This window comes from Lissotriton helveticus (assembly GCF_964261635.1).
Source record: "Lissotriton helveticus chromosome 1_1 unlocalized genomic scaffold, aLisHel1.1 SUPER_1_unloc_7, whole genome shotgun sequence".
Lineage (NCBI taxonomy): Eukaryota > Metazoa > Chordata > Amphibia > Caudata > Salamandridae > Lissotriton > Lissotriton helveticus.
In genome coordinates, this window is record NW_027611714.1 from 2,489,094 (window position 1) to 2,516,005 (window position 26,912).

The following is a 26,912-nucleotide window of genomic DNA, read 5'->3' on the forward strand; positions in this document are numbered from 1 at the left end:
CTCTTTTATATTCTTCTTTCCCACAGGGTCTTTCACTTCAGTCCCTTAGGTGATCCTCGGCCGCCGTCGTCCCTCAGACAGAAGGAAAAGACTCAGGTAAGTGTTTTTGATTTATGGTTTAGTCAAGGGAGGATGTGAGGGATAAATAATAGCAATGCATAAATGTGAAGGGAGGGGGTAGAGGTTGGAGCAACCAAAAGAAAAAGAGTAGCCGATGATTTCTGCTCTTGTCTTTCTTTTCTGTCTCACTTATTTCATTTTCCCAGGGTTCCTTTTTCCCCCTCAGCCTCCCCTCCCTCTTTGACTCAGCCCCTTTCCAAATGCCCTGTAGACGCCCACGCACCTGGAAGAGCCACGTCCCTCCGGGGCCACGGCGTGGTGACTCTGCTTCCTTCAGTGAGGTCTGGTCTCCTTCTGTTTCGGCTTTCCCTCCTCCACCAGTTTCAGGTGTTCCGCTCGCTGACAAGCTGTGACCTCCCCTGGGCTCCGTTTTTCTCTTTTGAAGGCTGTTAGGTCTTCTCCGTCTTTCCAGTCTTCCCCTGCTAGTTTCTCCATCTCGCATTCCCGTGCTGCGTGTAGCTGGATCAACTACTGACCAACCTGTTGCACTCTCCACCCCACCTTCTTGAAGCGTGTATCCTCTGATGTCCGTCCTCAGCTCCGGCTTAAAGGGGCTGCCTGCCAATTCCCCTCTCTCTACTTCTTGATGACAGCAAAGCGGACAACTGGTAAAACGGGACTGTGAATATAGGAGGGGAGAAATATATGAAGAGATTGCATGGCACTCCTTATCCTCTATCCCATCGTGTACCACAGGGGCTACCTGACACACCCCACCCCCAGACGTTTCCCGTTCGGGGGAAATGAGGGAATTCAGCATTGCCGTTATCAGACCCTTTTCTATGACGGACCTCAAATGAGTAGTCAATGCCATCTCGTAGAATGGTGAAGAGGTGTGGTGCAGCGGCCAGGGCAGCTGACTTCGGAGCACAGGGTTCACTGATCGATCCTGGGCTCCGTCGGCAGCTGAGCTCAGCACCCTGTGACTCTGGTCAATATCTCACTTAATTTCCACAGCGGCCCCCATCGCCTTGAGACCCATATGGGTAAGTAGTTCGTGCTTTACAAATACAGATTTTAATTTTTTTCATTTACAGTAGGGTTGCAAAGCCAAAAAACACCTGAGGACACTGGGGTTATTCCCTTTGTTATGACTCATCCACAAGAGGGGGGCGTGATCAGTATACAGGACAAAAGGAGATCCCTCCAGATAATAGTGAAACTTCTCTACAGCCCATTTTATAGCTAAGCACTCTTTCTCAACCGTAGAATATTTCTTCTCCCTTGGAAATAAATTACGGCTGATAAAGAGGACCGGGCACTCAAGGCCTTCTTTTGTTTGTTGGGAACGAATGGCCCCCAGACCTACTTCCGAGTCATCTGTTTGTAGGATAATGGGTTCCCTGAAGTTGGGTAAAATAAGGATAGGGCTGGACGTTAAGGCTCACTTGAGCTCGGGGAATGCCTTTCCGGCGGCCTGTGGGGGATTTACCAGGTCTTTGTTCCTTTTCTCTTTCTTCAGTAGGTCGGTTAGTGGTGCTGCTATTTCAGAATAATTGGGTATAAACCGGCGGTGGTAGCCTAGTAAGCCCAAAAGGAATCTAATGCCTTTTTTGGTGGCGGGGAAGGGGGTTTCTAAGACTGTTCTCACTTTCTCTTGTTGAGGAGCGGTAGCCCCATTCCCCAATAGGTAGCCCAAATATTTTACTTTGGTGAAGCCTATCCTGGACCTTTTGAAGTTCACGTGGAGCCCTGCAGTCCTAAGTGCTTGGAATATCTTTCCACAATGGACGAGATGTTGTTCCCAGGTAGGGCTAAATATTATGATATCGTCTATGTAGGGTAAGGAGTACTCTTGTTGTTGGGAAAGAACTTTGTTCATAAGTCTTTGGAACGTCGCGGGTGCTCCATGTATTTGAAAAGGCAGTACTGTAAACTTGTATAACCCATTAGGGGTGCTAAAGGCGTTTTTTCCTTGGTCTTCCTGTTTAAGTGGTACCTGCCAATAGCCTTTGGTAAGATCGAGTGTGGTTATATATCGGGCTTCGTCTAATTTCTCGATTAGCTCATCAACTCTTGGTAACGGGTATGAGTCCAATTTCGAGATGGCTGGTTGGCAGGAACCCAGGGCACACTCAGTCAAAGTACATCAGCCATTCAGCAAAAAGTGGGGGCATACCATGCAAGAAAGATGGCATTTTCTCACACCACGATCTTGAAGATGGCGGGAATTGTCCAATCAGGGCTAGGACTATATCAACATGAAGGAAACCCCAGCACTCCTAACATTTCACATCAATTCAATTGTGATACACTATCTATCTCACCAAAAGCACAAAGATGAGGAGAGATTCTTCCTCTTTCAGGATACCACGAGAACTGTCCAATTAGAACATTCTTGGTAAATGTATTAAGAAAATAAGACAGGACTGGCACATTACAATTTGTCACTATATTCATTCAACAGATGTTTGTGTAATATGCATTGTGGTCCAGTCCTCGTTGTGAAGAACACCGATCACAGACAACGTGCGTTTCGTCACCACCGTGACTTTCTCAAGGCTTAGGAGATACGTCCTCCTTCGAAAATCTTTCATAAAGATGTCAAAACAGTAGCGTCAATGATTCCTCGTCATGCCACGGCTACCGATATGGGAGGAACTATTTGCAGAGGCTACATGAAGCCGGTATTTAAGGGTCTTTTCATAGAGCCTTGACAATTGAATACTGTTCTGACCATATGACGAGGAATCATTAATGTTACTGTTTACAAACCTATATGGAAATAATTTTATGAAAGGCAGATCTCCTGTCTCAGAACTGAATGGAAAAGAAAGGAACGATTCGGCATGTTTTAAGGTCCTATCATAGTGCCCTAAACAATTGAACGCGGTTTGACCACATGACGAGGAATCATTGATGCTACTATTTTGACATCTTAACGAAAGATTTTCGAAGGAGGACGTATCTCCTGTCTCAGAACCGAATAGGAAATAAGGGAATGTTCCTGCATGTTTTAACTACTGAATGCCAGTTGAAGAGGACCTTTCTATTCGTTATCACAGAGCCACTGATATTTCCAACAACTATTCGAGCAGTTCAAGAGCTCTGAGAAAGTCACGGATGTGACGAAACGCGTGTTGGCTGTGATTGGTCGCGTCAGCAGGGCTCTTGTGGATAGCGAGGACTTGGAGCCGCGACAGTGTCAGCAGGCCTCAGGTGATGGCGAAGGCTTGGGACAGCGTCAGCAGGGCCCTTGTGGATAGCGAAGACTTGGAGCCGCGACAGTGTCAGCAGGACTCTTATGGATTGCGAAGACTTGGAGCCGCGACAGCATCATCAGGGCTCAGGTGATGACGAAATCTTGGGGCTGCGACAGCGTCAGCAGGGCCCTAGTGGATAGCGAAGGCTTGAAGCCGCGACAGCGTCAGCAGGGCTCTTGTGGATAGCGAAGACTTGGAGCCGCGACAGCGTCAGCAGGGCTCAGGTGATGGTGAAGGCTTTGGGCCGCGACAGCGTCAGCAGGGCCCTTGTGGATAGCGAAGACTTGGAGCCGCGACAGCGTCAGCAGGGCTCTTGTGGATAGCGAGGACTTGGAGCCGCGACAGCGCCAGCAGGGCTCAGGTGATGGCTAAGGCTTGGGGCCGCGACAGCGTCAGCAGGGCCCTTGTGGATAGCGAGGACTTGGAGCCGCGACAGCGTCAGCAGGGCTCTTGGTGATAGGCACACCCGTCGTGCCTTAGGAGGGCTCCCGGGGGTACCTCTTCGGAGGTTCCCCTAGCAGATCTGATTCTCTAGTTCCAGCGTCCTTCTTTTATCCCTCAAAATGTCTTTGATCTCCTTTCATGTAGGCCGGGGGTTTCCCTCCCTTAGGCCCGGTCGGGGGTGGCTCCCGTCATGGGCCACCTCATCCTTTGAAGCAGGAAGGTAGGGTCGTCAGCCGCCCAGCAGGAAGCGGCGCCGGCATTGTGGAGGCCAGGACGCAGCCCGAAACTACTCCTCCCCTCTAATCTAAAGGGCAGACAGCAGATACCAGATGGTGGAGTTTCCCCAGGCCCTGTCACTGTCTCCAGATGGGGAATACACATCATAGCAGTATCGTCCAGCTAGATTGCCTGGAGGATAGTCCCGGTCCAGAAGTCCTATTTCTAGACCTAGGAGGTGGAGAGCACTCTTCCAAAGAGTGTATCACGTAATTCTGATTTTAGGGGTGTCAGTCTCATATTTTTCCTATGTTCCCTGGGTCAGATAAATAATAAGGGGACTGGATCTGAAAAGCTACTAAAACAAGATGGCTGCCAACTACTACGAGGTCATGCCACCCGCACCTGGGCAGGGCCAGGTCCAACACTTACTATAAGGTGAACCCCAGAAGATCTCCTCTCCATCCCAATCTACCTCTGGCAGCATCCTGCAGCTGGAGGTCACCCCATACTCTGAGGCGTACCTCAGGAGATCTCTTCTCCATCCCAAACTACCTCTGGCAGCACCCAGCAGCTGGTGGTCACCCTTACTCCAAGGTGAACCCCAGAAGATCTCTCCATCCCAGTCTACCTCTGGCAGCACCCTGCAGCTGGTGAGCACCCCATACTCTGAGGTGAGTCCCAAGAGATCCCCCTTCCATCCCAGTCTACCTCTGGCAGCACCCTGCAGCTGGTGAGCACCCCATACTCTGAGGTGAACCCCAGGAGATCCCCCTTCCATCCCAGTCTACCTCTGGCAGCACCCTGCAGCTGGTGATCACCCCATACTCTGAGGTGAACCCCAGGAGATCCCCCTTCCATCCCATTCTACCTCTGGCAGCACCCTGCAGCTGGTGATCACCCCATACTCTGAGGTGAACCCCAGGAGATCCCCCTTCCATCCCAATCTACCTCTGGCAGCACCCTGCAGCTGGTGAGCACCCCATACTCTGAGGTGAGTCCCAAGAGATCCCCCTTCCATCCCAGTCTACCTCTGGCAGCACCCTGCAGCTGGTGATCACCCCATACTCTGAGGTGAACCCCAGGAGATCCCCCTTCCATCCCATTCTACCTCTGGCAGCACCCTGCAGCTGGTGAGCACCCCATACTCTGAGGTGAACCCCAGAAGATCTCTCCATCCCAGTCTACCTCTGGCAGCACCCTGCAGCTGGTGATCACCCCATACTCTGAGGTGAACCCCAGGAGATCCCCCTTCCATCCCAGTCTACCTCTGGCAGCACCCTGCAGCTGGTGATCACCCCATACTCTGAGGTGAACCCCAGGAGATCCCCCTTCCATCCCATTCTACCTCTGGCAGCACCCTGCAGCTGGTGATCACCCCATACTCTGAGGTGAACCCCAGGAGATCCCCCTTCTATCCCAGTCTACCTCTGGCAGCACCCTGCAGCTGGTGAGCACCCCATACTCTGAGGTGAACCCCAGGAGATCCCCCTTCCATCCCAGTCTACCTCTGGCAGCACCCTGCAGCTGGTGATCACCCCATACTCTGAGGTGAACCCCAGGAGATCCCCCTTCCATCCCATTCTACCTCTGGCAGCACCCTGCAGCTGGTGATCACCCCATACTCTGAGGTGAACACCAGGAGATCCCCCTTCTATCCCAGTCTACCTCTGGCAGCACCCTGCAGCTGGTGATCACCCCATACTCTGAGGTGAACCCCAGGAGATCCCCCTTCCATCCCATTCTACCTCTGGCAGCACCCTGCAGCTGGTGATCACCCCATACTCTGAGGTGAACCCCAGGAGATCCCCCTTCCATCCCAGTCTACCTCTGGCAGCACCCTGCAGCTGGTGATCACCCCATACTCTGAGGTGAACCCCAGGAGATCCCCCTTCCATCCCATTCTACCTCTGGCAGCACCCTGCAGCTGGTGATCACCCCATACTCTGAGGTGAACCCCAGGAGATCCCCCTTCTATCCCAGTCTACCTCTGGCAGCACCCTGCAGCTGGTGAGCACCCCATACTCTGAGGTGAACCCCAGGAGATCCCCCTTCCATCCCAGTCTACCTCTGGCAGCACCCTGCAGCTGGTGAGCACCCCATACTCTGAGGTCAGTCCCAGGAGATCCCCCTTCCATCCCAGTCTACCTCTGGCAGCACCCTGCAGCTGGTGATCCCCCCATACTCTGAGGTGAACCCCAGGAGATCCCCCTTCCATCACAGTCTACCTCTGGCAGCACCCTGCAGCTGGTGAGCACCCCATACTCTGAGGTCAGTCCCAGGAGATCCCCCTTCCATCCCAGTCTACCTCTGGCAGCACCCTGCAGCTGGTGAGCACCCCATACTCTGAGGTCAGTCCCAGGAGATTCCCCTTCCATCCCAGTCTACCTCTGGCAGCACCCTGCAGCTGGTGAGCACCCCATACTCTGAGGTGAACCCCAGGAGATCCCCCTTCCATCCCATTCTACCTCTGGCAGCACCCTGCAGCTGGTGAGCACCCCATACTCTGAGGTGAACCCCAGGAGATCCCCCTTCCATCCCATTCTACCTCTGGCAGCACCCTGCAGCTGGTGATCACCCCATACTCTGAGGTCAGTCCCAGGAGATCCCCCTTCCATCCCAGTCTACCTCTGGCAGCACCCTGCAGCTGGTGAGCACCCCATACTCTGAGGTCAGTCCCAGGAGATCCCCCTTCCATCCCAGTCTACCTCTGGCAGCACCCTGCAGCTGGTGAGCACCCCATACTCTGAGGTGAGTCCCAAGAGATGGAATCTCCATCCCAACCTACCTTTGTCAGTATCCCATAGCTGGAGGTCACTCCTTACATTGTGACCCCCAGAAAATCTCTTCTCCATCCCAACCTAGTTGTGGTAGTGTCCCGCAGCTGGTGGTCACCTCATACTCTGAGGGTGTACCTCAGGAGATCCGCCTTCCATCCCATACTACCTCTTGCAGCAGCACGCAGCTGGTGGTCACCCCATACTCTGAGGTGAAACCCAGGAGATCCCCCTTCCATCCCAGCTTACCTCTGGCAGCATCCCACAGCTGGAGGTCACTCCATACTCGATGACTGCCACTTGCTGGCGCTGCTCGTCGCGGCTGGCCTTGGTGTAGCTCAGCATCCTGGCCCTCTCCAGCTGCGCGTCCACCTCCTCCAGGCTGAAGGCGCACATGGCCGTGTCCTGGGTGGCGCTTGGGATGGAGGCCACCCCAGCGGCGAAGACCACGAAGAGCGTGGCTGCTCCCCCCCCCCCCCCCTCCTGGGCTTGCAGGTGGGCGGCCTGCGCCAGGTTGTAGTTCTTGCCCTTGGAGTCCTGGCAGACCAGCTGCATCTCCACGTAGGAGGAAAGCAGCAGGTTCTGGTCGCACACCATGGCCACGTAGCTGGCGTACTCCAGCTGCGTCATGGGCCCGCGCCTGAAGAAGAGGAAGTAGACATGGCCAGCGTGGCCGAAGACCCCCATGAAGTGGTTGTTGTAGTCTGAGAAGTCGCTGACCACCAGCTTGCCCAGGCCCTCGTTGGAGAAGACGGGCGTTTGGTTGAGCTGGCGCACGGTGATGGGAGGAATGCCGGCGGACAGCCTGGCCGTCAGGCCGCGCCCCACGATCATCAGCTGGCGTCCATCCGTGGTGCTGCCCGCCAGGGCCACTGTGGTCACCCGCACGTTATTGGCGGCCACAAACTGGTTGTCCCCGGGGTCCACCGGGTAGTAGAGCACCTCGGCCACCGAGTCCCTGGAAGACCTGTCCGCACACGACCAGCTCCCGGCCGCACCCGTTGACCACCAGCAGCTTGTTGGCGTTGTCGGTGGGCCGGGCCTGCAGGCACTCTTGCACGTCCTTGAACGGCAGGCAGTCGGGGCTGTCATCCACCGGGCCAGTCTTTTCCTCGCCCACCAGCTCCAGGTCTGGCGAGAGCTGGAAGAGGCGGTTCACAGCGCCGACATACAGCATGCGCGTCTCTCGGTCTAGCGCCAAGTGGTTGAAGGCTGTGTCCGGGTGCTGGAAGGTAGGGTGGGCCGTGGCATGCCAGGGGCACAGCAGGAGTACCAGCAGGGTGAAGGGGGGCAGGGCTCTCATCACGCACACCTGAGGAGAGAAAGACAGGGGGTTATTAGGTTGCTCTGAAATGGGCCGTTGTGACGCGCGCACACACAGTCAGAGCTGGACACGCGCGCACACACAGAGCTGGACACACGCACACTCAGAGCTGGGCACACGCACACTCAGAGCTGGGCACACTCAGAGCTGGAATGGTGCCCCCGTCTGTCAGACTCACAGGCACATCAGAAACAATCGTTCACAGACACACCAGTGCAAATGGTGCACAGAGACGCTGACCCCGCAGCCCACCCCTCTCCTCGCTTCTAGGCGCTAGACAATCCTACATAGAGTCCTCACGGGAGGTGCCTGGGGCGCCGGCCCCACCCTGGACGCTGCAGGCTGAGGATAAAGTGAGGCTTCGGTGAGGGGAGGGGGGCCGCCTCCCACCGAGACCCGCCCCCACTTACTGTCCCCGCATCTCCAGGGCCCTGCAGTCCAGATGTGACTCTTCCCCAGACCCCCAGGCCCCTCACACTCCCGGCACTGGTTGTGAGGGGGGGGGGGCAGACGAGCGAGGGCCCCTGCTCCAGCGCCACAGAGCACTCTATCCAGACAGAGAGCCCCCAAGGAGGGGGCGGGGCCGTGGGCAGAGGGGGCAGATTAAGGCTTTAATGACAAGTAATGGAGTTGGAGTTGGCACTGCGGACCAAGTGATCGGATGGGCTAAATTCAGTGTCAACAGGGGGCGGGGGGAGTGGGGGGGAACACTGCCAACCGTGGAAGTCACAGCTAAAGTAGTTAATAAGGGGGGGAGCAGCTGCAGTTCACAGATTTAGGGCCGTCAAGTAAGGTTTGGCAACTAGGAGATCATGCTGGAGGGATTTCACTGCCCACTTGTAGGATAGAGTGAGGAGGGGGGAGGGGGTGTGGTAAGTGGGAGATTTGGAGGTATTTGCGAGGAGGAAACTGGAGGGAGACGTCACTGGCACCGAGAAGGGGGTGCAAGTCAGCACCGGCCAAGTTTGGGGAGGGCGTGGTAATCTGGGGGGGGGCGTTATCAGATCTGACGCCCCTGGAAAGAGAGAAAGGAGAGTTGGGTCCCCGGCGCCGGAGAGGATTGAGGTAGTTTCTTCAAAACAGGCAGAAAATGTCTATGTCTTCAAATCAGAGGCCAGCCAGCCACAGCACACAGTGCCAACCAAGGGGTGAGACCAGCTCTGGGGAGGACAGTGCGCCCAGCACAGGGCTGCCAACCACAGAGGCAGTGCCCACAGTGCCAACCAAGGGGTGATACCAGCTCTGGGGAGGACAGTGCGCCCAGCAGAGGGCTACCAACCACAGAGGCAGTGCCAACCGAGGGGCGACACCAGCTCTGGGGAGAACAGTGTGCCCAGCAGAGGGCTGCCAACCACAGAGGCAGTGCCCACAGTGCCAACCAAGGGGCGAGACCAGCTCTGGGGAGGACAGTGCGCCCAGCAGAGGGCTGCCAACCACAGAGGCAGTGCCCACAGTGCCAACCGAGGGGCGAGACCAGCTCTGGGGAGGACAGTGCGCCCAGCAGAGGGCTGCCAAAAACAGAGGCAGTGCCCACAGTGCCAACCGAGGGGCGAGACCAGCTCTGGGAAGACAGTGCGCCCAGCAGAGGGCAGCCAACCACAGAGGCAGTGCCCACAGTGCCAACAGAGGGTCGAGACCAGCTCTGGGGAGGACAGTGCGCCCAGCAGAGGGCTGTCAATCACAGAGGCAGTGCCCACAGTGCCGACCGAGAAGTGAGACAAGCTCTGGGGAGGACAGTGCGCCCAGCAGAGGGCTGCCAACCACAGAGGCAGTGCCCACAGTGCCAACCGAGGGGCGAGACCAGCTGTGGGGAGGACAGTGCGCCCAGCAGAGGGCTGTCAATCACAGAGGCAGTGCCCACAGTGCCAACCGAGAAGTAAGACAAGCTCTGGGGAGGACAGTGCGCCCAGCAGAGGGCTGCCAACCACAGAGGCAGTGCCCACAGTGCCAACCGAGGGGCGAGACCAGCTCTGGGGAGGACAGTGCGCCCAGAAGAGGGCTGCCAACCACAGAGGCAGTGCCCACAGTGCCAACTGAGGGGTGAGGCCAGCTCTGTGGCTGGCAGTGTGCCCAGCAGATGGCTGGAACAGTGCCATGGATGGGAGATACCCGCAATTCTCGGCACTCTGAGACAGCGATTACCAGCACTTTTATATCTCACTCAAGAACTGAGAGCCAAAATTACGAGGGGGCGCCACCACAGGAGGGTGGTAAGACACAATGGGTATGGAAAGCCTTGCTCCGGGAGGGGGGGGCAATGCGGTGCTGCAGCGCAGGAAGCGACGGCACCTGCGGGCTTGGGCGGCAGGGTACAGCTGGTGTGCCCCCCTAGATTAAATCCGGCTAACCGCGTTATCCAAGGGAAAGTAGGTTAGACGACGGGGAGAGGGGCAGCGGGTTTAGACACGAGCATCCATCAGGCCCCGCAGCTCAAGACCTCCAGTCAGACCCCTTCCCTAACCCTCCCCACTTCCCCCCCAAACCGAGCCCGAGCCTGCCTTTGGACAGGCGCGCCCCTTCCCTTTTAATAGACAGTATATAAAACCAATAACTCGTCATCACTCGCGAGATAGCCCAGTGAGTCAACGCTCGCACCAACATCCCACTGAGCTACAAGTCACGAATTCAGGCATGGCTGGATCGGACTGCCATCTTTCTGAAGTCGGTAAATTGAGTAGCATAAACTAAAGTAACACTTCCGACGGCTCATTACATCGCTCAGAAATGGCAACGTGCAGTGTGAAGCATTACATAATGTTTTATTAAATATGTTCCGAACACATCCTTCAATCCCCTAGAGCAGCCAGGCAAGATCAGAAGACACCCCCACCCCCCCAAAAAAATGAAACACACATCAATAACACATAAGAACATAGTAGCTCTGCCTCGTTCAGTCACCTCCCGCTTCCTCCATCCCCACCCTGAAAGCGAAAAGCCTCTGCCACCACCTTACCAAGAAAATAAAACAAGCACTGGTAAAGCCAACAGGTGTTGCCTTTGGGTCCCATTGGCTTTGCCAAGGCTTCTGGGCGATGCTGTGCCAAAAAACATTTGTTGCTGATCCTATGCACGCCTGATGGCAGATGCCAGTATATGAAATGATGTGGCACGCTATTCCTTTTAAGTCTCATCTAAGCCATCGGCGAGATTATAGTAAGGCTTTCGAAAAGTCTCCCCAAACTGCGGATTAGGTACAGTTCATGTGAGCTGGGTGTGTGCACATCTCCAGCAACATCGCACACCCACACCATTTGTCTGAGCCTCGGCATCAGACTACAAAGGAAGCCGCTCCCCCGCCCCCACCATGCAATGCCGAGAGCTTGTTTTTCTCCTCATTACTGTTTTGCCTACTGTCTTTCAGTATGTGGAAAACCTCTGTAAACCACAGTGAAACTGACCCATGGAAATAGTACATATACTCTCCCCCCCTTTCCATAAATTAAAGACTAATAGTGGCAGATCCAGTCCGACCAATAGGTTTCGGAAATTTAATATTAACTACGGCCTGCAAAAAAGAAGAGTGTAAAGCTTGCTATAATGAGCTTTAAATTTCCACATTACTTTTTTTTGGTAACTGAACATATTAAAGCAACGTCATCCCCGCCCCTCCTTCTAAACGTGGCTTTGCCAACAGCCAGATACTCTTGATGACTAGAGCCCTTTAGCTTTAATCCCCATGCTTTCGCCCTATGTTGAGTTTCTCTCCCTCAGTACTTCAGAAGAAATGTCACTACTTTGCAAATTGTCCGATGCAATGATTGTCCCTTTGATGTGGCTTTTGTGTGATTGACATGTTGGAGACTCGGAGCAGGCGCCTGCCTCAAGACTCTGCTTGCCTCGCCTCTCCGTGTTAATTTGTGGGCTCACCACCTGTCAGCATCCTCCTCGCTGTGCCACAGCTCGCCAACTTTCACCCCCTTCCCTCGCTCTCTCTCTCCCTATTCAGCGCCTCCCCTTTGCTTTCTCCCTCCTCTCACTTCCCCTTTCCTCCTACACAATCTGAGCTTAATCACGGCGTCTCTGCTTCTGCACTGTGTGATTTTGGGCAAGTTGAACTGCAGCGTGAAAATAGAAAATCCAAGCTTAATCACAGTCACAACCACACACACACAACCACACACACAACCACACACACAACCACACACACACGACCACACACACAACCACACACACAACCCCACACACACACAACCACACACACAACAACAAACACAACCACACACACAACCACACACACAACCCCACACACACACACACACAACCATACACAAAACCACACACACAACCACAACCACACACACACACACACAACCACTAGGCACAGACACCATCAGTCATCAGTGCACGCTTTCACTGGGCACAAACACCACCAGCCGTCAGTGCACACTTCCACCAGGCACACACCACCAGACGTCAGTGCACGCTTTCACCAGGCACACACATACCACCAGCCGTCAGTGCACGCTTTCACCAGGCACACACATACCACCAGCCGTCAGTGCGCGCTTTCACCAGGCACACACATACCACCAGCAGTCAGTGCACGCTTTCACCAGGCACACACACACACACCACCAGCCATCAGTGCACGCTTTCACCAGGCACACACACACACCAGCAGCCGTCAGTGCACGCTTTCACCAGGCTCACACACACCACCAGCTGTCAGTGCACACTTCCAACAGGCACACACACCACCAGCCATAAGTGCACACTTCCACCAGGCACCCACACCACCAGCCATCAGTGCACAATTTCTACAGGCACACACACTCCACCAGCAGTCCGTGCACACATCAATTGTTAACGCATCCACAATTAACTATTGTAGCAATCGCAGTATGGAGCACTTTACTTTTAAACATATTCATCTAAAGTGCAGCATGCCACCATTGCTACAAAAATAAATAACTTTTTTTGGCCTACCATTTATAGACTTTTGTTGCAATTGGTGTTGCAATATTTAGCAATGCCAATAGCTCAAACTTAATTAATGCGAGACCTATCGTATTGCAAATGCTTGTTCTCTTATTCAGGACCACCAGGGAATATCTGGCAGTCGTGATGAGAATTTGTTTTTAAATGAATCCCATTTCCTGGGATTAAATTAATTAGGGAGAAAGTTCCAAGGGTGTGAGGGCGATTAGTTATTGGTTTTTAAAAACCAACTCCAGCTTTGGAAGCTTGTTTTTGAAAAACATAAAAGTTGGTGAATGACCGCCTGAAACATCCCCCAGGGATCCAGAGAATTGTAGATCAACTTCCTATAGATGGTTGAGATGGCTTTTTCGGTCAGGGGATTAGTTAGCAGCTGGTCCTCCAGTGGGGATGCATCAAGCAACTTCCCCCCTTCCCAGATGTGACCTTGCAGAGCGTGACCCACCTGCAAATGTCAGAACCGTTTTTAGTCACCTAATTCATACCTTTGTTGAAGGATCGTGAAGGACACAAGTGCCTGTCCCCCCCACACATCGCCTGCCCGCTCTAAGCTAATCAATCCCCATTTTTTTTAAGCCCTGCAATCCTCCCACTGCACTTAAGAGATCACCATCATACAGTGGAGTAATTTCAGTCAGCTTATCTTCTCAGCCTAAACACTTGGTAGCCTCTCTCCACACCCTTACTACTGTTTGGGTATGAGTAGATAGAGTGCACTCATACTTTCTTCAATACAGCACCGGGGTGGGGTAACCTCTCTTGCCCATGGCCAATCTATCTACCCGGTAAGCAGGATCCTCACAGTCCGCAAAAACCCAGTTGTTGACTGCCACCAGCTGCGTGGCCCAGTAACACTTGAGAATGCTCCAGACCGCCAGTCCACCTTAATCTCCCCTCTACACCTTACTAAGCACGAAGTGCAACCATCCCACAACAGGAGCCAAAGTTCTCAGTCTACCTTTTGAAAAAAAATGTCTGGTGGGATCTTAAAGGACATTTTCTGCACAATGTACAGGAGACCCTGGAGGGTCATCACTTTAAATAGGGCCACCCGGCCCAGTAAGGAGAGCGGGAGCACCCGCAAGTGTGGGGGATCCCAGCGAAGACGGTCTAATTTCGGGAGTATGTTCCTGCCTGTGCTCTCTTGTAATAGACACGCCCAAATATTTAAAGCAATGTAGTGCCACCCGAACTGTGCACCGAGAGTTCAGCCACAGGGTCCCTGCCACCAGCAGGAATGTTAAGGACTTCCAGTTGATCCTACATCCTGAATGATCTCCAAATATGCGAAAAAATTGTAGGATTTGTTCACTCAAGAAGGCTGGCTACGTGTCATATAGCAAAACGTCAACGTATAGGGAGATTCTCACTCCTGATCAACTGGAATACCCCATATGAGAGGTCCTGGTGAACCCAAACGTGGAAAGAGCACAGGAGACAAGGAGCATCCCTGTCGGACGGCAAAGACTCGAGAGACTGTATTATTGCCGCGCATGCGCGCTAAAGGGGCCACATACAAGAGCTTGATAGCAGCGCCACTGATTCAGCAAAGGAATCCCCTGTTGCATGTGATACTCCATTAAGGTGTCGGAGATTTAAGCGCGTTCCCCGGTGTGGCATGAAGCCCGATTGATCAGGATGATCCACTGGTGCAATTACTGTCCGCAGGCAGATCGCCAGGGCGTTCACAAGGACCTTAGTCTCAAAATTAAGCGGGGAGAGAGGTCTATAAAACCCCACTCAGTTGCTGGTTCGTCCTTTTTTGGGATGACCACCGCCTTAGATGTTCTTTGGTCCTCTGGGAGACACCCATATTTTCAGGCAGTCTGAAACCTACTCTGGAGGTACTCCCTGACTTTATCCATCATTCTTTTATATAATTCTAAGGGGAGCTCATCAGGCCCATCGCTTGCCCTGTTGCAAGGTTCCTATTGTCTTATTTATTTAGTCTACTTGGTCTATTGCGTCTCCGTCCTCATTCGTTAGCATTGGCAGGGTCAGGTCTTTCAGGAAGTCTCTCCCAGTATATCCATCCCGTTGTCAATAACCTCAAGGATCTAGTTCCGTTCTTTGTCTCGTCTCCCTAGCCATGCAAGCAACTCATTGGCTTTATCACCAACATCATAGAGACAATGCTGGGTAGCCAGCGAATGAGTGCACGCTAGTTTCCATTAGTACGCTTAATGTGGGTTGCTTCAGTTGATGGTGTAATGGGAGAGAAACTGATTCCCCACTTGCCAAGCGAGCCTCCAGGAAAGCACATTCCTTGTCCTGAGCCTCGCACTTCAATTTACGTTCCTTCGACATTCTCCCAATCAAGGCTTGTGTCTGGCCTCAAATCACTGCCTTGAATTCATCCTACAGCACGCAAACTGATTCAACAGGCCGCCCGTTCTCCTTAAAATAGAATTCTGTTCTATCTCTCATACGAGCTTTGAACGTCTTGTCTTTTAAATATCACGGATCAACCCTTGGGGGTAGGATGAAGTCCACAACCGGACCATCGAGTTGCATCGCCACCAGCGAATGGTCTGAGATTCCCCCTGCTATGTGCATAGCAGCTCTAAAATCAACTTTATGAACAGTCTGGGTGAAAAGATAGTGCAGGCATTCAAGACTACCATGTGCTACAGACAGGTGCATCTGGTTCTGATCCCCTCTTCCCCTCTAGGGGCATTTAGGAGTATCATGAATATAGTATAGGTGCAGTTCGTATATTCTCTGTTGTAAGCGTCTTATCCTTCCACAGGATGAGTCAGTCTTGTCTGGGTTTCTTTCCTGTTTCCCGGCACTTAAATGGCACACCGAACACTCGTGAGAGCAGTGACCCACCAGCAGGCTTTTGTGGAGCGCTTTGGTCCTGGGTGTAGGTCTGCATTCAGAAGGGCACCCACTCTGTCTTTTCTTTGCAGTTGCCTGAAGATCAGCCGCCCAAGATAGCAATTCAAAAAGGGGGTGGTGATGTCCAGAGTATCTGAATTAAGCAGAACACTCCTACCCAGTCAAAAGATCAGGGCTTGATCCATCACCGTTTTTTAGCTCACTGCACCATCCCAGTTCTGAACCTGGCTATATGCAAATTAGTCTGTCCCTGGCCCAGTGCATCATGGGAACAGGGCAGACCAAACTACCAAGCCAATTCTTTACTGGAAAGGAAACAAGCTTCCGGGGACCGGTTTCTGGCATTACAGCCGTCTTCGGCCCGGCTTGCTTGAATCCTGATGGTGCAGTGAGTAAGGGACTCACATCTGAGCATACCCTTCCACACTTGTGGTGGCTAAAACGATTCAAAAAGGGGGTGGTGATGGACAGAGTATCTGAATTAAGCAGAACACTCCTACCCAGTCAAAAGATCAGAGCTTGATCCATCACCGTTTTTTAGCTCACTGCACCATCCCAGTTCAGAACCTGGCTATATGCAAATTAGTCTGTCCCTGGCCCAGTGCATCATGGGAACAGGGCAGACCAAACTACCAAGCCAATTCTTTACTGGAAAGGAAACAAGCTTCCGGGGACCGGTTTCTGGCATTACAGCCGTCTTCGGCCCGGCTTGCTTGAATCCTGATGGTGCAGTGAGCAAGGGACTCACATCTGAGCATACCCTTCCACACTTGTGGTGGCTAAAACGATTCAAAAAGGGGGTGGTGATGGACAGAGTATCTAAATTAAGCAGAACACTCCTACCCAGTCAAAAGATCAGGGCTTGATCCATCACCGTTTCTTAGCTCACTGCACCATCCCAGTTCAGAACCTGGCTATATGCAAATTAGTCTGTCCCTGGCCCAGTGCATCATGGGAACAGGGCAGACCAAACTACCAAGCCAATTCTTTACTGGAAAGGAAACAAGCTTCCGGGGACCGGTTTCTGGCATTACAGCCGTCTTCGGCCCGGCTTGCTTGAATCCTGATGGTGCAGTGAGCAAGGGACTCACATCTGAGCATACCCTTCCACACTTGTGGTGGCTATAACGATTCAAAAAGGGGGTGGTGATGGACAGAGTATCTGAATTAAGCAGAACACTCCTACCCAGTCAAAAGATCAGGGCTTGATCTGTCCCTGGCCCAGTGCACCTTGGTAGTTTGGTCTGCCCTGTTCCCATGATGCACTTGGCCAGGGTTAGACTAATTTGCATGTAGCCAGGTTCTGAACTGGGATGGTGCAGTGAGCTAAAAAACGGTGATGGATCAAGCCCTGATCTTTTGACTGGGTAGGAGTGTTCTGCTTAATTCAGATACTCTCTCCATCACCACCCCATTTTTGAATCGTTTTAGCCACCACAAGTGTGGAAGGGTATGCTCAGACATGAGTCCCTTGCTCACTGCAACATCAGGATTCAAGCAAGCCGGGCCGAAGACGGCTGCAATGCCAGAAACCGATCCCCGGAAGCTTGTTTCCTTTCCAGTAAAGAATTGGCTTGGTAGTTTGGTCTGCCCTGTTCCCATGATGCACTGGGCCAGGGTTAGACTAATTTGCATGTAGCCAGGTTCTGAACTGGGCTGGTGCAGTGAGCTAAAAAACGGTGATGGATCAAGCCCTGATCTTTTGACTGGGTAGGAGTCTTCTGCTTAATTCAGATACTCTGTCCATCACCACCCCTTTTTTGAATCGTTTTAGCCACCACAAGTGTGGAAATGTATGCTCAGACATGAGTCCCTTGCTCACTGCACCATCAGGATTCAAGCAAGCCGGGCCGAAGACGGCTGCAATGCCAGAAACCGGTCCCCGGAAGCTTGTTTCCTTTCCAGTAAAGAATTGGATTGGTTCGTTTGGTCTGCCCTGTTCCCATGATGCACTGGGCCAGAGTTAGACTAATTTGCATGTAGCCAGGTTCTGAACTAGGATGGTGCAGTGAGCTAAAAAACGGTGATGGATCAAGCCCTGATCTTTTGACTGGGTAGGAGTGTTCTGCTTAATTCAGATACCCTGTCCATCACCACCCCCTTTTTGAATCGTTTTAGCCACCACAAGTGTGGAAGGGTATGCTCAGACATGAGTCCCTTGCTCACTGCACCATCAGGATTCAAGCAAGCCGGGCCGAAGACGGCTGCAATGCCAGAAACCGGTCCCCGGAAGCTTGTTTCCTTTCCAGTAAAGAATTGGCTTGGTAGTTTTGGTCTGCCCTGTTCCCATGATGCACTGGGCCAGGGTTAGACTAATTTGCATGTAGCCAGGTTCTGAACTGGGATGGTGCAGTGAGCTAAAAAACAGTGATGGATCAAGCCCTGATCTTCTGACTGGGTAGGAGTGTTCTTCTTAATTCAGATACTCTGTCCATCACCACCCCCTTTTCGAATGTTTTAGCCACCACAAGTGTGGAAGGGTATGCTCAGACATGAGGCCCTTGCTCACTGCACCATCAGGATTCAAGCAAGCCGGGCCGAAGACGGCTGCAATGCCAGAAACCGGTCCCCGGAAGCTTGTTTCCTTTCCAGTAGAGAATTGGCTTGGTAGTTTGGTCTGCCCTGTTCCCATGATGCACTGGGCCAGGGTTTGACTATTTTGCATGTAGCCAGATTCTGAACTGGGATGGTGCAGTGAGCTAAAAAACGGTGATGGATCAAGCCCTGATCTTTTGACTGGGTAGGAGTGTTCTGCTTAATTCAGATACTCTGTCCATCACCACCCCCTTTTTGAATCGTTTTAGCCACCACAAGTGTGGAAGGGTATGCTCAGACATGAGTCCCTTGCTCACTGCACCATCAGGATTCAAGCAAGCTGGGCCGAACACGGCTGCAATGCCAGAAACCGGTCCCCGGAAGCTTGTTTCCTTTTCAGTAAAGAATTGGCTTGGTAGTTTGGTCTGCCCTGTTCCCATGATGCACTAGGCCAGGGTTAGACTAATTTGCATGTAGCCAGGTTCTGAACTGGGATGGTGCAGTGAGCTAAAAAACGGTGATGGATCAAGCCCTGATCTTTTGACTGGGTAGGAGTGTTCTGCTTAATTCAGATACTCTGTCCATCACCACCCCCTTTTTGAATCGCCCCAAGATAGCAGTCACACCTGGCCTGTCTGTAAGTGCAGCCCCTCTGGAGGCCCGACCATCAGCAATTGAGCCCACATTGTGGCCGGCTGGACCACAGGCGTGAGCTCAGCCAGGGTGTTCGACACTGGAGTAGTTGTAGTCCCTCATGGACCTCTGACACAGAGTAGTCAGAAATTCAGCAGCTAAAAGCCCAACACAGGCTCTCCAGGAAGTCAGTAGATTCAGACTCTGTTGTGTTAGGAATTTGGCAAATGCAACCTTGAATGGGCCTGTTGGCAGCACACAATCGTCCTACTGGGCCTCAACAATCATGTTGTCGTTAAGTTTTATTTTCTGCCTTGAACTGTTGGGAGAGTCTTGGCATCCCTCAGACTAGCTGGTCCTGCTGGATGGCTTTGCGGCCCGCCCTACAGAGAACGAGGATGTGTCGGACCTTGCTTCTTCCAGGACAGACTTGTCTTCCTGCTGGATAGTCAAACTCCCTTCCCTTTCTTACCAGACAGGCAGGCGTCTAGGCTCCTCAGTACAGGTACATAGCTTCTCCATTAAGTAATACAACCTGCCGGTGATGTCCCTTCAACTTAGATAGACTGTCAGGCTGACACCATCCCTGGTGTCACAGCAGGCACCTGAGTACTTTGTAGAGCACATTATTCCTTGGTAACAGAGGACTTTGAACTCGAGTATAAATGAGGGATAGATGGTCCCACTTGCATACACAACTGGCAGGCAGGAGATGCAGTTTACTCTGTCGCACTCTCACATTGCATTTATGCTACGCACACCAACACCCTAAACATGCACTTGATGTTAGCGCAAAGTCTGGGCACAGGAATAGAAATGGAGCATAACATGTGTGTGTCAGTAGAAAGCCACTCCACTGACCATGATGCAAAGATATCATAAGGCTATTGATCCTTACAACAGGGTGCATTGCCACCACCGCTCTAGCTGGTAAACCCATGACAGTCCTCTGCCTTAAATAAGGGCACACTTGGTGTGACCCTCCAGGTCACAGGACCGGTCCAAGACCTCTCATAGTCCCTTGTTAGAAGTTGCACAGTACTGGGGTGGCAGAAAAATCTCACGTAATTGTTTTGTGGTAGATTTACCCCAGTAACGTACAGTTACTAGTTTGGCGCCATGGACTGGGGAGTTGCCACGAGGAACAGATTCTCCTGCCTGTCATACCACATGCCATTCACTATTTCATAGTGTTTTTCTTTTTTTATTTACCACTTGTTTTAAGCAGGTGGTATATATATATAAATATATATGCATGTGGTTGGTTGGGGGGATATGGGTGAAGAAGCAGGGAAGGGAAGAGGAAAGCATTTTCTAACAGAGGGAAGAATTGTGGGTTTCTCCCAGTTAGTAAAAAAACAGGATAAGTCTTGGCTGCTTTTGCTGTACCCAGAGTCTTGTGCGTCTTTTCAGTCTAATTTTTCTGTCTGGAAAACAATTGTGTCCTGTTTTTCTGCACCCGATTACATCCAGGTGCAGAAAAACCTAACACCTGATTTTTTCTTTTTTGTAAAACCTTTTTATTGATTTTTGGAAATAATGTTCACAGTAAATAATAATGCGACGAAGGTGATACAATAGTACAGACATGCCCGTTAGATGTATACAATATTCCACAGGCGCGTGGAGTAGGGGCATGGACCGCTTAGAACTGATGTAGCTTGAGCGCAAGGAGAATTTGGTGGAAAGAAACAGGGGGACTACGTGTGGGGTGAGGGAACTTGGTAAAGAAAGCAGTGTCCCTGCGAAGGGAGGGAGAGAGAAAAGAGAAAAGAGAAAGCCCCGGAGGGGAATTAACTAACTGGGGAGGAGGGGGAGGGGGGGAGAGGGATGTGGACTGAGCCAAAGGAGCTCGGCAGGCGAATTGCACTGAGCGCATCTACGGAGTAAAACAATTGTGGGGGGGAAGAGTGGAGTGGAGTAGAACAGAGCGGAGGCCGGAGGGGTGAATTCGGAAATGGGTGGGGGCGCATGTCGATTATTCCCTATGAGGGCATCGATGCCGTCCGGGGCGCGGGGCATGTTGGGAGGGGCTTGGGGTATCACGCTGGTGATCTGACAGAGATTCGTGGTATAGGGTGGCCCATTCTAGGGAGATAGGACGCTTGCGCGGACCTGTAGCTTCCTCCTCCCGAAGGGCATCCTCTTCCGCTGCAGTCCGCTTTCTCACTGCGCCCGCCCACGTCTCTAGTGAGGGTCCAGCTGGCGCGCGCCATTGCATGGCTATGTTCCTTTTGGCTAGAAGCAAGGATAGCGCAGCATATCTGAACTGCACCTTGTGTGTTTTTGGCCTGTGGAATGTCCCCAGGGGGACTGCCTCCCAGGAATGCAGGTCGGTGAGGCCTGTGAGGGTGCTAATGAAGTCAAGTATGGCTGACCAGTAAGGCTGAAGGGTTGGGCAGTCCTAGAACATGTCGTGGAAGTGTGCGTACGGGGAGTGACATCTGGGGCATAAGAACTGAGTGTCAGGATAGAAACGCTGGAAGCGTGCCGGGGTCTGGTAAGCCCTATGTAAAATGTAGTATTGTATGTTTTTGAACTGCGCGTTTCTCTACACCATCTTTGGGAATTCCAGTGCTCTGTCCCACTCCCGGTCATGTAATTGTCTCCCAATCTCGTCCTCCCACACCGTCCTAAGAGTGAGTAGCGGCTTGTGTGTAAGTTCCCGGATGGACTTGTACAACCAAGTGACTAGGTGTCTTCCGCTCCCCATGTAGAGGATAGTGTGTATTACGGGGTGTGTCGCAGGGCTCACTGACCGTTAGATCACCATGTGGGCGATAGCCGTCGATGAGTTGGGGATGTGTCAGGAACTGCTCTGGGGGGAGGCCAAGGTCCTCCATAAGTTGTGCGAACGGGCGAAGCTGGCGCTCCTCAAATAGTGCCTCCGCCTCCGTGACCTCAGAGTCCGTCCATGCTCCTACCATGGTGCTCGTAAAGTAGGAGACGCCACGTGGCCACCCCGCTAGTGGCAGCCGTGGGGAGTAGCAAGTGGTCCTCGTTGCCATGCAGTGAATTTCCAACATACATTGGCGGGCCACGGACACCTGCAAGGGGTAGGTCCGGCAGGGTTTGATGCCAGGGAGCAGCAGCCGACAGAGTTCCGGGATGGGGCCGTGCGTTGTATGAGTCTCCCCGGAATGTCTTCCCGCCGTCCAATACGAGAGCCACTGAAGTTGCGCTGCTAGGAAGTACGATTCGAAGTCGGGGGCACCCAGGCCCCCCTGTGTGGTGGATAGTCTAAGTTTGGCGAGGGCTATTCTATGCCGACCATTTCCCCATATAAGGGTGCGGAGCAGCGAGTCCAGTTCGTGAAAAAAACTTCTGGGAGGCACCACCGGGAGGTTAGTGAAATAATACAGTAAGCGAGGGACAATGATCATTTTTGCCAGGGCTACTCGCCCGATGGGAGCTAGTGGGAGGTATTTCCAGAAGCCCACCGAGGCGCGGTTGCCAGCGAGAACCTTGCCATGATTCATCAGGTGGAATAAAATGAACACATGAAAGTACGCCTTAATTTCATTGCCCTTGATTCATACTCTGGACCATAGTGGAGGGATAGGTCTAGGCATAGTCCTTGCAACACACAATAGATTTGTGTGCGGCAGAGGCCAGAACTCAAAAGTCAGGATACCAGATACAAGTAGGTGGTAACTCAGGGCAGGGGAAAACACCTGTTGTCCATGGAGGGGAAATTCCCATCTCAAAAATCTACATTAAAAATTAATTAATAGTATTCTTTTTTAAATATCTGTTTGGTGCCAGTCCATATGACTTTAATTTCTGCTTTGGGAATTCTATGTTACAAGTCCATAGGGTACATGTATCCTTTTTGAGCTTAATAAAATGTTGGAAATTCTACAAATCCTCACTCCTACATCCAAGTACTCTCAGGCTACCATTCTACACTCTGTTTGTAAATTATTTATGGGGAAATTTACATGTATTATGTATTAACTATTTAATTTTAATACTATAGGTGATTGAAATTACGGACGAAGAAAGCAAGATTTAGCACCAGGCAACTGAATGTTAGTGCCATAAGAAGGATTATTTTGAAAAACTGAAGGACATCCAGCATTCTAAGTTTAAACAATTTCCAAAACCTAGGTGTGGCGAAGAAGTGGGAGCTGAGGAAAGTACTATACTGTAAGTGAAGTCTCTAATTTTAGCATTTCATTAACCCAGAGCAAAGTCATATCTGTCCACACAGCATAAGAAATAATCCCAGAAAGACCAATCACAACATCCTCATCTGAAATATTATCAGAAAGACAAATTGCCTCAGCATGACAGAATAACGTTCATCTAAAGCACACATGATCTAAAGCATCATGTAATTCCAGAGAGGAAGCACACACTGCATAAAAGAAAGATATAACAAAAGGTTTCTTCTGCAAACCATCAAAGAAAAGACTCTGAAAGAAGACTCCGAAGCTGACACGTTAACAACCAAAAGATTGGAAAATCGCCTTTGTTCAACAACCGTTTTTAACCAGTTACTCAAGTTTGAGACTATCTGCCTCGGGATATAACACCTCGACCCACTCTGCTCACTCTGGCGAAAACCTTAAAAATCCACCACTTTATTGTTTTCATCACCATCTCAGATTGTTTCCTTTTTAATGTGTACTGTTCTGTAATTCTATGTAAATCGCCTCAACATTCTGTTGTGCAGGAGTGATATGTAAAACTGTTAAATATAAAAATGGATTAAATGAGCACCGTTGCGCTATAGCTAATGTAAATAAATCCTCGTCTTCAGAACTACACCTTACACCAAACATAGAAAGGGTAAAATTAACTGATGTTCTGCAACTGGTGAGCCACAATAGTACTGTGCATGTTCTAATGTTCTCAGTTACTGCCATTACGTCAGTGCAAATGGTACTTATCAGTTTAATCATTAAATATCAGACTAACACCTTATCACTGCATTGCTAAGAACCTATATAAATAGATTTGAGAAAAACTTCAGTCACAAAATAAGTTGCTGCCGGAGAGGCTATAACCAAAAGACTATTATCGGCTAGAAACATTTCGACAGGTGTTAGAGGGCTGCATCCAGACATATTTTGCTCAATTCAAGTGTTAACAAGATTACACACAATTTCTTCTAGAGATAAATACTGAACATTATCTAAATAAGCACGACTCTGAAATCAGGTTCACTCGTACCGTGGCATATAAGCAAGAGAAAACTAAATGTAACTCTAGGAATACACCTTATAAAAACACGTGCTGTGAGAACAAATTCAGTGTTCAAACCCGCCTCAATCAAAGCAAAATAACCCAAGTTGGGGAAATAAGTTACCTGTGCCAAAAACGATTCAGCCATCAATCTCATCTCACTGAATTTGAGAGAATGCACACTGGGAAAAACATCTCTCAGTGCTCTGAATGCCAAAAAAGTTTCATCAGTAAATATTATCTCACTGAGCATATAAGAATCCACACTGGGGAAAAACCTTATCAGTGCTCTGAATGCCAAAAAAGTTTCAGCAGTAAATATTATCTCACTGAGCATATAAGAATCCACACTGGGGAAAAACCTTATCAGTGCTCTGAATGTCAAAAAAGTTTCAGCAGTAAATATTATCTCACTGAGCATATAAGAATCCACACTGGGGAAAAACCTTACCAGTGCTCTGAATGCCAAAAATGTTTCAGCCTTGAATCTAGTCTCACTGCACATGTGAGAATGCACACTGGGGAAAAGCATCAGTGCTCTGAATGCCCAAAAAGTTTCAGCAGTAAATCTTATCTCACTGAGCATATAAGAATCCACACTGGGGAAAAACCTTATCAGTGCTCTGAATGCCAAAAAAGTTTCAGAAGTAAATCTTATCTCACTGAGCATATAAGAATCCACACTGGGGAAAAACCTTATCAGTGCTCTGAATGCCAGAAAAGGTTTAGAATCAAAGGGAATCTATATCAACATGCATTAACCCACTCTGTGGAAAAACCTTATCAGTGCTCTGAATGCCCAAAACATTTCAAACTTAAATCACTTCTAACTGCACATTTGAGATTCCACACTGGGGAAAAACCTTATCAGTGCTCTGAATGCCAGAAATGTTTCAGTGAAAAAAGACCTCTCACGCTGCATATAAAAACGCACACTGGGGAAAAACCTTATCAGTGCTCTGAATGCCCGAAATTTTTCTGTCACAAAGGAGAACTCACTAAACATACTAGGACCCACACTGGGGAAAAACCTTATCAGTGCATTGAATGCGACAAATGTTTCAGTAATAAAAGCCGTCTCACTCAACATATAAGAACCCACACTGGGGAAAAACCTTATCAGTGCTCTGAATGCCAGAAATGTTTCTATGACAAAAGAAGACTCACTATACATACTTGGACCCACACTGGGAAAAATCCTTATCAGTGCACTGAATGCAAGAAATGTTTCAGTGAAAAACCCTGTCTCACTCAGCATATAAGAATCCACACTGGGGAAAAACCTTATCAGTGCTCAGTGTGCACAAAAAGTTTCAGAAGTAAATATTATCTCACTGAGCATATAAGAATCCACACTAGAGAAAAACCTTATCAGTGCTCTGAATGCCACAAGTGTTTCAGCCGTAAATCTGGTCTCACTGCACATGTGAGAATCCACACTGGGGGAGAAACACCAGTGCTCTTTATTTTTTGACCATTTCCGTCTGTATTTATCCATATTTATTTTTTGGGCATTTTTTCTGTATTTATCCACATTTATTTTTGCCACACGCAAAAAACGCCACTACAGCTAGTATTTTTCCGCATTTATTTAAATTGACAATGCACGCCAGTGTCGGGTTGTTATTGGGCAACACAATACATTCATCTGAAAACGTTGCCATTGTAGTACAAGCACATGTGCATTTCAAGAGACTTTGCAGACATTGAGGCTCTTTCTGGCTTGTAACGTACCGGTTGCTACCTCATCTTGTATCTTGGTTACTGGTGTTACTTGCACAATTGTCACTTTTTCCTCATGTAACGTAACATTTGCTCTTGTAATGTTACTGTTCCTATTGTGAAGCTCTCTGACACCCTCGGGTAAAGTCTGCGCTATATAAAAACGCATAAATAAATAAATGCCTTGACAGGGGCCTAAACGCAACGAGAGAACTGCATCTCCTAAAATGGGAATTGCAGCCTGCAGTTCTGTTTCTCGAGAGGCCTAAGCCTAAGGTAGTACTTCCTCTCCCTGAGCCCACGCTGCCAGTCAACCGCCTGCATTGAATGGCTTACCAGTGGTAAATCGCCTAGATGCAGCTCAGTGCAGCCTGAATATGAATCATTCCCAGACAGCAGAGGACAAGGGGTTCTGAAAATGCTTCCCTTTATTCAAGTACAGAGAAACCGACTGCTTCATCAATCAGGATTGGGTCTTTTTCAAGTCACGGCAAAGAACTACTAGTTGGAATTATGTGATTACATGGCTGCTTCACTTTCTGCATAGTTATGAATTTTGCCACATTATCCAAATAATCCATCATCGATACATGATCTGTTGATTCTAACAACATTTTTGTTTAAAGCACATTTCCCAGGCAATGGATGCAGATGAAGCATAAGGTCATAAAGGGGGATCAGCTCCAGCTTCTGGTGATTAATGGAGCAATGAGGCATTAATTGAAGAAACTTGAAAAAAAGAAAGCTAAAGTGTGTCATTTGCCCGATATCGCTTCTGTGTAGGCTTGGTTTCTAAGCGCTGTTAATATATCTTACAAATCCTACCCATATCACGTTGATAGTTAAGTTGTGCCGTTTTAGGTTGTTTACAAAGGAACGTTTACTTTGTTTTTGCATCACAGTAACTAAGGTGACTCTGTAAGGGGATGCGAACAGCTGGTGCTACGTGGGTGGGGGCGGGAGGGCCGG

General features: G+C 50.4%; 1 protein-coding gene across 1 annotated transcript in view; it reads left to right on the forward strand.

Moving 5' to 3' along the window:
- The window catches only part of LOC144806413 (uncharacterized), a 206,051-nt gene extending 179,903 nt beyond the window's left edge, over positions 1-26,148 (forward strand). The window contains exon 4 of the mRNA XM_078672774.1: positions 24,472-26,148. Within this exon, the coding sequence (XP_078528900.1) occupies positions 24,472-25,695 (1,224 nt within the window). The 3' untranslated portion in view covers positions 25,696-26,148. The remainder of the gene's footprint in view (positions 1-24,471) is intronic.
- The last annotated feature ends 764 nt before the right edge of the window (positions 26,149-26,912 follow it).